The sequence below is a fragment of the Halichoeres trimaculatus genome, unplaced genomic scaffold (assembly GCF_033239565.1).
Source record: "Halichoeres trimaculatus isolate MK-OKI-2021-1 unplaced genomic scaffold, fHalTri1.1 fHalTri1_scaffold_19, whole genome shotgun sequence".
In the NCBI taxonomy this organism is placed as follows: domain Eukaryota; kingdom Metazoa; phylum Chordata; class Actinopteri; order Labriformes; family Labridae; genus Halichoeres; species Halichoeres trimaculatus.
In genome coordinates this window covers 17,456,053-17,467,597 of record NW_027437197.1, presented here as the reverse complement: position 1 = coordinate 17,467,597, position 11,545 = coordinate 17,456,053, and the positions used below count along the sequence as shown (strand labels likewise).

The 11,545-nt window shown below is 45.0% G+C and overlaps 2 protein-coding genes across 2 annotated transcripts; both read left to right on the top strand.

Annotated features, from left to right (window-relative positions):
• Positions 1-1,181: 1,181 nt before the first annotated feature.
• LOC141808344 (protocadherin 8) lies at positions 1,182-4,943 on the top strand. Its single transcript, XM_074694894.1, has 3 exons — positions 1,182-3,810; positions 3,919-4,117; positions 4,229-4,943. The coding sequence occupies exons 1-3, from the start codon at positions 1,354-1,356 to the stop codon at positions 4,537-4,539; spliced, it is 2,967 nt and encodes a 988-aa protein (XP_074550995.1). The 5' UTR covers positions 1,182-1,353; the 3' UTR covers positions 4,540-4,943.
• Positions 4,944-5,815: 872 nt separating this feature from the next.
• Positions 5,816-8,686, top strand: cnmd (chondromodulin). The gene is made up of 7 exons (XM_074695428.1): positions 5,816-5,887; positions 6,059-6,202; positions 6,671-6,811; positions 6,970-7,083; positions 7,206-7,359; positions 7,757-7,950; positions 8,447-8,686. The coding sequence occupies exons 1-7, from the start codon at positions 5,816-5,818 to the stop codon at positions 8,684-8,686; spliced, it is 1,059 nt and encodes a 352-aa protein (XP_074551529.1).
• The last annotated feature ends 2,859 nt before the right edge of the window (positions 8,687-11,545 follow it).

Below are 11,545 nucleotides of genomic sequence, written 5' to 3'. Positions count from 1 at the left end.
GGAGAGACAGATTTTTTGACCTATACAGCAGCCAGCCACCCGGGCGAGCAGTTTTCATGGCGTCCTCACTTGAGGGCGCTTTAGTGTGTGTTTTGGCTCCCAAGAGGGGCATCTAGGAGTGTGTTGAGTGGGGGTGACCACCCCTTGCACACCACTGTATGTGACCAAGTCGCCTATTATTTCCATTAAAAGAATTGTTTGTTATTGTTGTGATGCGATTCTGGCCATTAGATGATTAAAGAAAGCTAGGTTGGTGTTGAAAATGACTTCATACTATGGCTTTGAGATCTTTCTTAACTGGAACTAATGAGCTTAGCCTCAAACAGCCTCAAACAGAGAGAGCAAAAATGTGAAACCTTTGCATAAGGAAGATGAAAGTATGTGGAAAAAGATGTCCACATATATAAACATTTATTTCTATTTGCCATTAATTAAAAGTCCTGTCAGGCTGTGAACACAGGAATGTAAAGGTAGGTGGCTGATCACCAAGTGTTGTTTGGATGTAATGTGATATGAAATTCACAGCATCACATGTTGCTGTGGAAGATAGTTGTCAAAGGCAGGAAAAACGAAAATAACATGTCTTTGTTTCCATCTGATGGAGAGGAGACCGAAAATGAAAAAATGAAAAGAGAAAAATCTTGTTTTCCTTTGAATTCCTCAATCATAGTACCAACAAATATATATTAGCGAAGCTATGTCGATTAATCGATCAGCCATCACTCCTCCCTCACACAGTGTGGATGATTTCGCGCTGACTGTGTCTCCACATAATGAAGCTGCTTCTAAATGAGCTGCACCCTCAAATCCAAACACCAAAATATAACATTTCAGCTCTGAGTGCGCGCACACACACACACCTGCTCTGCGCTGCAAAGACAATAAACAACACATCAAAAGAAAAAGAAATAGGATTTTGCTAAATACAACCATCACTGTAATGGCTGTAACAACGCGATAAAGAGTGCAGGGTCTATCTTCAAGCTATGGCATATCTGTGTGCCATTTTTTTCCTTCTTTATTTTTCAACTTCCCTTACTCTCAAAAACAGGCTCAGAGCTTCTTTTCTTCCAGCACATAAGGGGGGTACTTTTAATTCTAAAGCGAGGGATTGGTCACACTTCGTCTCATTAGCATGAGGAGCTGTATAAACCCCGCCACTGCAGAATTTTGAGCTGTGTTGAAGGCGAGGCAACAAGCGTGTCTGACTGTCTGCCTGCCTGCCTGCCTGCCTGCGCGCAAAGCCGAGCTGCGTGGAGTAACTTTCACTTCCAGCACAGTTCAGTTCAGAGGCGCGCGCGAGCTTGTATGGAGAGCTCACTCCAGAGGTGAAAGCGGTCTGCACGGCGCACAATGGGGCTGCTCACAGAGGGGAAGAAGATGTCAGGCGGTCGATTTATCACTTATTGGCACCGGTGGATTTTTATACTCTCAATTTATCAGCTTTTCTTTGCGTCACTGGTTTGGTCCGAGGGAAATACTGTTCGATACCAGACCAATGAGGAGGACGCGCCAGGTACAGTCATCGGAAACCTTGCCAAGGACATGTCCTTGAGTCTGTCTCACTCCTCCAAGACCAATTTCAGGATGATGAAACAATTCAACGACTCATTCATTAGGGTGAGAGAAAGCGACGGGCAGCTCTCTGTCGGGGAGAGGATTGACAGGGAGAGGATTTGCAGACACACTCTCCAGTGTCTCATCACTTTTGACGTGGTTAATTTCTCCAAAGATCGCTACAAATTGATCCACGTACAGGTGGAGGTAAAGGACATCAATGACAACTCTCCGGAGTTCCCAAACAAGGAATCTATAGTGGAGATCTCAGAGAATGCAGCCGTGGGGTCCCGTATTCCTTTAGACCCGGCTGTGGACGCGGACGTGGGCTCCAACTACATCCAAAGCTACCAAATATCTGTCAACAGTCACTTCACCATTGATGTGCTCCTGAGAGCGGATGGGGTTAAATATGCGGAATTGGTGCTAATGAAGGAGCTAGACAGGGAGGTTCAGTCATTATACACAGTGGAGCTGGTGGCCACAGACGGAGGGAACCCTGTCCGATCCGGGTCAACAAAGATAACTATCAGAGTGACTGACTTTAACGACAACAGCCCGGTTTTTGACCAGAACAGTTTCTCTGTCAGTTTACCCGAGGACGCACAGGTTGGCACTGTGATCCTGGACCTAAACGCAGTGGATGCAGACGAGGGTTCGAACGGAGAGGTCGTGTACGGGTTCGGGAAACAGGTCTCTCATGAGATCAGAGAACTTTTTCATGTGGATAGTAAATCAGGGCGCTTGACGCTCAGGAGCCCGGTGGATTTCGAGGACAAACGCACCTACGAGCTAGACGTGCAGGCGACCGATCTGGGCGCCAATCCCACCCCCTCCGTGTGTAAAATCATAATTCACGTGTCGGACGTTAATGACAATGCCCCAGAAATCAGCATCACCCCCATGACCTCCATTACGACGGGAGTTGCGCACATCAGCGAGGCTGCAGACAAGGACAGTCTGGTGGCGCTGATCAGCACCCTGGACAGAGACGCGGGTGTGAACAGTCAGGTCCACTGCACACTGTACGGCCACGACCACTTTAAACTACGGCAAGCTTACGAGGACAGCTACATGATAGTCACAGCCTCAGCTTTAGACAGGGAGAGGATTAGCGAGTACAATCTGACAGTCATGGCTGAGGATTTTGGGTCACCTCCGCTGAGAAAGATCACCCAGTTCACCATAAGAGTCAGTGATGAGAACGACAACGCCCCTCACTTCACCAAATCTGTGTATGAAGTTTCAGTGGTGGAGAACAACCCCCCAGGAGCTTATGTCACCACAGTGGAAGCAAAGGATGCTGATTTGGGCAACAATGGGAAAATCACATACAGACTGGTGGATGGGGTTATAATGGGGTCTCCTGTGAACACTTTTGTGTCGCTGAATTCGGTCTCAGGCTCCATATATGCTCTGAGAAGCTTTAATTATGAAGTGATGAAACTGCTTGACATACACGTCCAGGCAAGCGACGGGGGGTCACCACAGCTGCAGAGCACAGCTGTCATCAGGCTCAAAATAGTCGATCAGAATGACAACCAGCCTTCTATCATCCAGCCGCCTCTTTACAAAGGATCTGCCGAGGTTTTCCTGCCCAAGGATGCACCTGCAGGTTATGTGGTAACACAGATAAAGGCCACAGATGCTGATGAAGGCGTGAACGCACAGCTGTCCTATAGGATCACAGAGGGGGGACACCTGGGCTTCTCCATCAACAAAGACACAGGGAAAGTGCACGTGAGCAGGCAGCTGACGTATGATCTCACAGATAATGTCAAAGTCACAGTGGCGGTCAGTGACAATGGATCCCCAGCGCTCACCTCCACGGCCATTATACACTTCAGCTTCATAGAGGGAGCCTTACCCAGCATGCCTTCCTTGACTCAAAACGGCAGCGACGAGCCCTTTGAATGGGACATGTCCATAGCCATCATCATCGTCCTGGCAGGGAGCTGCTCCCTCCTCTTGCTGGCAATCATTCTCATCACCACCATTTGCAGCCGACGCAAAAAGGAGAGCAGGGAGGGGGGGTATGATGAAAAAGAAGAGACACCGAACGTGGAGAAAGTGGAGAGCGGTCACATCGATTCATTGATTGCCAACCACAAAGGCAAAGTGTTTGATGCCCATCCATTTCCAGAGAAACCTCCATTGGCCAGCAGCAACACAACAGAGGCAAGCTGTGAGGATGGCAGGCCGACAGCAGGCATCTTTGAGCCCAACAGCAGAACCATGGAGGGGAAATTAAAGGTAAAGTCATTATTTTCCCACAGATGCTTCAAGTTTGCTTCCCACTCCTTTTGTTGCATCTTGTCTCAAAGTTCAGGTGGGATGAGAGTTTCTTTGTTATCCTTTCAGGGTTACTCCACGCTTCCTGGATACGGGAAAGAAACAGTGAGGCCCATAACGATATGGAAGGGTAATTCATTCACCACTATCTCAGCCAGAGATCCACACATCAGCGGCAAGGACAGCGGGAAGGGGGACAGTGATTTCAACGACAGTGATTCCGATATAAGCGCAGATGTGCACAAAAAGGAATCACCACCAATAAATAGTAAGTGTCAGGGAACATGATCTTGATTTAATCTAAGCTGAGTTCAGAAAAAGCCATTTTTCTAAAACACTGAAGACACACTGAGCATGAATTTCTGATCCTCTCTTGCAGATCTGTGGGCGTGCACAAGTGAGTGCAAAATCCTGGGACACTCAGATCGATGCTGGAGCCCCTCAGCCACAAGGCCCAACACGAGCATGGCCTGTGGACCGCATCTGTCCACATTCTCCAAAACTGCATCACTTCCCAGGGACAGCCGAAGAGAAAACTACTACCCAGCTCTACCCAAGACCAACGGGCTGCAGAGCGTGTACGAAAAAGTTCAACACCAGGAGTTTGATTACATCCTGGTTGGCCCTCCCACGCCTGCGAGGATACAGGAAACAGATGAGATTTCCATCCCAGAGTACACAAACTCTTAAAGCTCCTGAAGAAAGGATGTGTCTTTAAACTGTACAATACTTTTCTGTAAATGACTGATCGTCGCAGTGTTTTGTAGTATGTCGTGTCTTTGGGCTCATATAAGACTGTTCATTGTATCATGTGTAATATGCGAGATTTTGTACATCAATAATATATTTTTCTTAATGATTCCATGTAAAGAACTTTATTATGACTTTTCAAGAGCATGTGTTACTATTTAAAGGGCATGACAGATGGACATTTCTCCTGGAAGGAGCTGTGAAAAACAATCAATATGGAAGATTACCATGTTTGTGGTAGATTTTGTCACATTGTTGCACAAATAAAGTGATAAAAAGCTTAAAATGCATCTCTGTTTGAGAGTCTGAAAATAGAGCTGTCAGGGCTTACAGGACCCAGAATTGAAGAAGTGAAATCCATTGTTCTGAGGAAATCCGGAAACACAGAATAACCTCAATTAGCACGCTGAATGCATTTCATTTGCTTTAAAGGTTTATAAAGCCCAACAAATAAAATGTATTCCTCCAACCATCACGTTAAGATTGATAAGTCAATGTCATTTTCTCCCGAGGAAAACACAATGAGCACTGAGCTGCCTTACATTGGGTGAAAATAATGCACCGCTAATCAAATTCTCTGATAATTACATGTTTTTTCAAAGGTCAAAGAATCCCCTCACCTTTCCTGATTGCCTCCCAGCTTACCAATCATCCAAACAAATGAGGATCAGTCGGTTTCCAAGCAACAGGAGTGCTGCATTTTTGCACCTTTTATGTTACTGTGTGTCTTCTGTTTAAAGTTATGAATAGATGGAGTGAACCTCGGTACGAATCTAAAAAGAAAAATCTCATTAAGCAAAGATCACGAAGAAGTGTGTTTGGAGGATTTTATAAGTTTAACTTCAAACATAATAATATCATGATTGGTATCTGACTATAAGAGGAGAAAAGTAATTAAAGCGATGAAAATATGACCTGAAATGAAAAATATGACCCCTCCATGTTTCTCTCCCAGCTCTGTCAGAGAGTCCAGCTTCAAACCTCTCTTCTTACATCACCTCAACCTGCTCCAGGTAATAAGTTTTCAATTGGTTCCCCTCCCCTCACGTTAGGCAGACTGGAACCTACAGGTAACATCCAGACGAAGAATTTAGCTCAAAGAATTTATATCAACTGCACGTCATTCACACTCAAACGCCAAAAAAAGCCTGCCGGTGGATATCCTGATTCTCCACACAGAGGCATCAGTGAAAGCGGAGGAGTTTTAGAGGACAACATGAGGGAGACTATGGAAAAAATCCAAAACACCACTCATGGATCTGGTTGTTTTGAACACTGCATGCCTCCGGTAAGACAGGCTTAATAAGTTTTTTGATTGGAAATGTAATTGACATCCATGACATGTTGGGGAAAACTTCAGCCTTTGCAAACTTTTTCAAAGAGTTTAATCAGCTCTCCTGGATGTTGTTAGTGTGTCTGAGCTCTTACTTTTTTTGCGTCTCCTGACCTTTTGCAAAAGGAACAAAACACGTCCAACAAGCCGACCTCTGCCGCAGTCAGTCGCCTCCTGAAATGTGGAGCTGTTGCTCTCGTTGTGGGTGCAGTGTTGATGTTGTGTGCATCCATGGCTGCTCTGTACCTGTGGAAAGTCAGTGATAAAAATGTGAGTGTGGACTGGGGATCATTACTTGCTGTGCCCTCTTCAATGACATGTATATAAAAGTAAAGGCAGGGAGGATAGTAAAACTGTCTTGGATGTATTTTTATGTTAATAACTGAGGTGTAAGTGATCTAGATATGTTTATAAGTAAAACAGACTGTGAAAGTGCTTCATGTCTCAATGCAAACAGGCGACATATGTTTTCATGTTGTGTTATAGCATCTTAAAAATAACCACTGCCAAATTAATTTGCATCCTAAAGAACTCACCTGCAGGGAAAACACTCCCATCAAGGTCTGCAAAGCACCTCATGTCTTGCAGGATTTCTGCATGAAAAGCAACAAAGACAAGAAGAGAACAGAACAAGCAACATGAGGCTTTTTCCCTGTCTCTCACTTCCACATTGTTTGCTAAAGTGAGATTTACATAACTTAACCAATCTGTCATTTTGACGTCCCACTTTCCTGCCAGGTTTATTACGTTCGGTACAGTATGAACATCAATGGCGAGGTGAGGGAGGGATCCGTGGAAATTGATTCTGACAACAACCTGGAGCGATTTAAAACTGGGATTGGAGCTGAGGAAGCTGTGGAGATTCATGACTTTCAAATTGTGAGCGAGTTTGTCCTCCTGCTTCTTCTTCTTCTTCTTCTTCTTCTTCTTCTTTTTTTTTCCTGAGGTAGTTCTGCAGAGACTTTTTCTGTGTGCTTAGCAAAAGTAGCAAAGCCCTGAGTGTAAACATGGCATTGCTGTGATTTTTTTTCTTGCAGGGAATAACTGGAATCCGCTTCTTTGGAGGAGACAAGTGCTATATAAAATCCCAAATCAAAGCCAGTCTTCCTCACATGGGAGCCGACAACAAAGAAGCGTTGATGTTTGACCTGGTATATATACGCTACTCAAAGCAAATTGGAAAGAGAAAAAGAATATTCTGCTTGCTTTTAAAATTGTCATTTCTTTTTCTAGCTGCAGCATTTCAAGGGCGTTATTTTATTTCTCTCCACAGACGGAGGAAACCATGCCAGTGAGGTTTGATGAGGAGTTCCTTATATGGGTTTCTGCTGAGAAGCCGCTGAAGGACACAAGCTTTCTGAGCGACAAAATCCTGGCTCTTTGTGAGGAGCTTCCTATCTACTGGCTCCAACCCATGTATCCTAAAGGTTTCTCTTCTTTTCTTCGCCTTTATGTCTGGACTCATTTATGAATCCAAGGAGGCCTGCTCTCACAGCACTCGAAAACTGTACATTCTTCCAAAGTTCATCCAAGTTTTGGCAGTTCTTGCCTGTCTTATCTGCTGACACTCTTTTTAAATATCTGATCTTATCTAGAAACTTGGTGAACACAAACTATATTTTCAGCCAACACCACAAAAAAATCTCCTTTCAAAAAAGAATGACACTTAAATATGCAAGACTGCTTGAAAATCACGGCTGCTAAGTGAATTATTCAGGACATCCGAGACAGCCCCAGCTATGTAGGATTGAGCTCTGAGGACATGTATGGCATCTTGTGGATGTTGACCCAATACTCCTGCCTCCTGTGGCCCTGCTGTAACAGATGGGGAGAGGAGAAAGAGAGACACACGGCGAGCCAAGCGGCAGTTTAACATGGAGGAGTCGGAGGAGGCAGCTGCTGAGGAGAGGGACCCTGTGAGTCACGCAGACGATGACATCTCCAGAGTGGTGGAGGAGGAGGAGGAGGGGGCGCAGTCTACCGCAGGGTCTGGGTACAATCCCGAAAACCCTTATCATGTGGGTACCAACTTCAACAACAACAGCGTAAATGATAAATAAAGCTCCGGAGCTGGTGATTAACTATCAAAAAGACGTGTGCTGAGCCCGCAGCTTGCCTTAAAGGAACATCATGGTTTACAGTTTCTATGTTTTGTCAACACTTTCAGATGACTTCATCGCAGCAGCCTTAAGGTGGCAGCTGTGCTAAAAGCTCACAGGGAAAGATGATAGAGAAAAGCACCAACACAGCTGAGTAGGTGTCGTTTTGGCGTCCATAATGACAGGTCACTGGGGTAACGGCTGACTTTTCAGGTTGATGAACTTCAAACTGAGGCGCAAAATTCCCACTGCTTATAAAAATTCATGCCGCCGAGCAGAGAGAGAGAGATAGAGACGTAGTCACATGTTTGGAAGGAGGAGAAGTTTTTGAAAACATTAGAATTGCAAATGAGCATGAATTAAGAAAAAGGATTGCCTTTTTTTTAAAAATTAACACTGCTTCAAAAACTTGCAGCGCAACACCAGCAGTGGAGGAGCCGGGGAGGGAGGCGCCGCCATGACCTTTGACACCATGCTGGACCACCAGGGGATCTGCTGTGCAGAATGCCAACGCAGCTACACTCACTGTCAGAGAGTCTGTGAGCCTTTGCGTGGCTACTGGCCCTGGCCCTACAACCACAGAGGGTGCCAGGTGGCCTGCCGAGTCATTATGCCCTGTCGCTGGTGGGTGGCACGCATATTAGGTATTGTGTGAAGAAAAAAAAACACGCAACACTTCTGAGAAAACACTTCTGCAAGACCCTCCAGGTCTCTAAACTTTCAGCATGTGTGCAGATATTTATTTTGTGACTGTAAATACAGTCAGAAAGCTAAGCCTGTTAGCATGAAATGCACATCATGGAGTATGTTTTCCAGATTAGAATCCTCAGTTTGAGTTTTATTCGCATAAAAACAGCCTCTTTCTCTTTTTTTTAAACATATTTATAAATGGAATAAACAAATACTCTATTTCTGTTTACAGCAGCAGACCCCACAAAAGGGCACATTCATTTCTCTATCATGTAATACTGTGGCTTAATGCTCTGTCTGTGTTTAATGGAAGGTATGGGACTGGATCCAAAGGCTCAGCAGATCATGTACCTTTTCTGACTGAGTAGGCTTCAATAAATTCTAATTACAGTATATGCTGGCTTTGATGTGGATGTTTTTTTGTGTCACATCTTGTTTCCATGGTTCCACTGGGTGCTTTTCTGATAAAACTGAAGTGACAGCAATGGTTGCCATAACTTCCATTCACAGCTCAGAATCACTTTGAGGGCATTGCAATTTGTGCACACTGACATCTGCATTGATGTGGACTAATGCGAGATGAGTGTCATGGCAGTGATGGAAAATATTTCCATAAAAGTGATGTTTTTTATTTAATTTTTCCCCTCTTAGAAAGAAGATGTGTTGATGCTAGGCTACCAAAAAAAAATCAAGATCACAAGGACAGGCTCTTTCTGTCATTACTGGGGTTTGTGTTGCAGTCTCTTCTCAACACACTGAAATCAGAAGAAATCAGATTACTATCGCTATCGCCATATGCCAACTTTCTAAATAATTGAAAGGAGTCATGTTGCGATCAAGCCGATTTCACAGAGGGTGATCGGGGTAACATCAAATTACAACAGATGTGAAATTGCACCATATCTGCCACTAAAGCCGCATTGAAACTCTGCGGCAGAGTGAGGAAACAACACAAAGAGATGCTTGTCTCTTTGCTTGGAGATCTTTCCTGGTTTTCATGGGGGTAGAGGTGCTTATCACATCTGCAGCGCTGATAAGACGGCCTCTGTGCTTCCGTAGGCTATATAATATTAATCCCTCTCCCACGTCTGCAGATGCACTTAAAGGAAGGTGACAAGCATGACATATCCAGGACCTCCTGATGGCTCGTGCTCCGGAGTGCAGCCGCTAAAAGAACCCCGAGTACCCTCAAGTGATGTAAATTTGCAGGGGGAGTCCAATTTCCATCACAGCACTGTCACTGCCATGGTCATTAAACTAAATCATCCTGCTGTGTGTCACACAGCTTCCATTTTAAAGTCCCCTCAATAATGGAGTTATACTTGGATTGCAGATTGCAGCACAACACTGAGCGTCTGACCTGACAGCAGCTGTGAGAGAATCCTGCACATTATTTCATCTTGAGAAATCACACGCAGACTGAGAGCGTGTGGACCTGAGAGACACCTTGAAATTATTCATCAATTAGGGGAACTTTTTGTTTCTTTCTTGCTCCGTCTGCACACAAACAGGGCTATATATAAGCTCTAAAGTTAGCTGCTGAAATTTAAATAGGATGTGTTATGTGCCTGTTGCTGGCGGCGGCTTCCTCGGGTTTCACTCAGAATGTGTTGATACAGCAGCACAAGACAAAAAGCTCCAAGTCTGAGCTCGACAAAAGGAGATGAAAACACAAAGCAGAAAAAAAGGGGGGAAAAAACACATCACCACAAGCAACAACTCAAAATGGCATTTAAACTGAAAAAAAGCACATAGCTCACAACAACAGCAGTTTTGTTATCCCGAGGCCCTGTTTCTAAAAAACTTGTTTCCTTTTGCCATTCCTCTCCTAAAGAAGAGAAATGTACCCCATTGAGGAGAAAAGACGAATGTGTTGCAGAGCAGGTTTGGTGTGTGTGTGTATGTGTGTGTGTGTATGTGTGTGTGTGTGTGTGTGTGTCAGAGACAGAGACAGTGGTGCCTTTTTGTTTGTCTCCCCTCTAGAGCCGGGCTTACCCTGGGAGCCCTGCAGGCCGGGGGAACAAACAGAGCTTTGTGAGCACTGACCCACTGCGCCCAGCGGCCAGACTGCAAACCTCCACTCCTGTGCTAATAGGAAAAACCACAGTGGAGGAGTCCACAGCAGCTTTTTCGCATCCACCTGCGCTTTCATCACTGCCCATCAAAACAAGCACAGCCAGGCGGGGTGCTGCGGTGCTCTGGTGACCGCCAAATCAAAAGCCTTTCTGTTAACATCCACGCTGCACAATACATTCAGAGCGTCCTAGCTGGTGGTGATTTAACTGGTGGCGTGGATTTGTGCTAATCAAGCCTATGCACTCCCTACACCAGCCCTATAAATACATCAATACTCCCCTGTCATAAATTTGCCTGCTGTTGCCCAGAAGGCATTAGAAGTGTGAACACAAGTGTGAAGTGAACCACTCTAGCAAACGTTGTCCTACATTTGATTGCATGTTTTCCATTACATCCAGACATGAATGAAATAAACAGGAGTGACAGTCCATTTTGCACCTAAACCAGAACACAGAAACCCTTTTAGGTTTAGCTCATTATGTTTTTCTGCTAGAAAGCACTGCAATACGTTTATGGATGCTGGCGTGGTGGAAAACCTGTAACCCTGCAGTTTTGCACCGGCAATAACAACCCATGCAGGGAGCGAAAATTTGTCTTTTCTTTTCTCCTGAATGGTCAGGAATAACACAGGGAGGAGGGGGCCTCTGGTACAAGGCTTAAATGCTTTTTAATCCCATGGTTGAGTGACCACTTGCAGCTCTGCCCAGTAGTCTAACTCTGCTTGCCATTTGCAGGTCGCTCTGAAGTC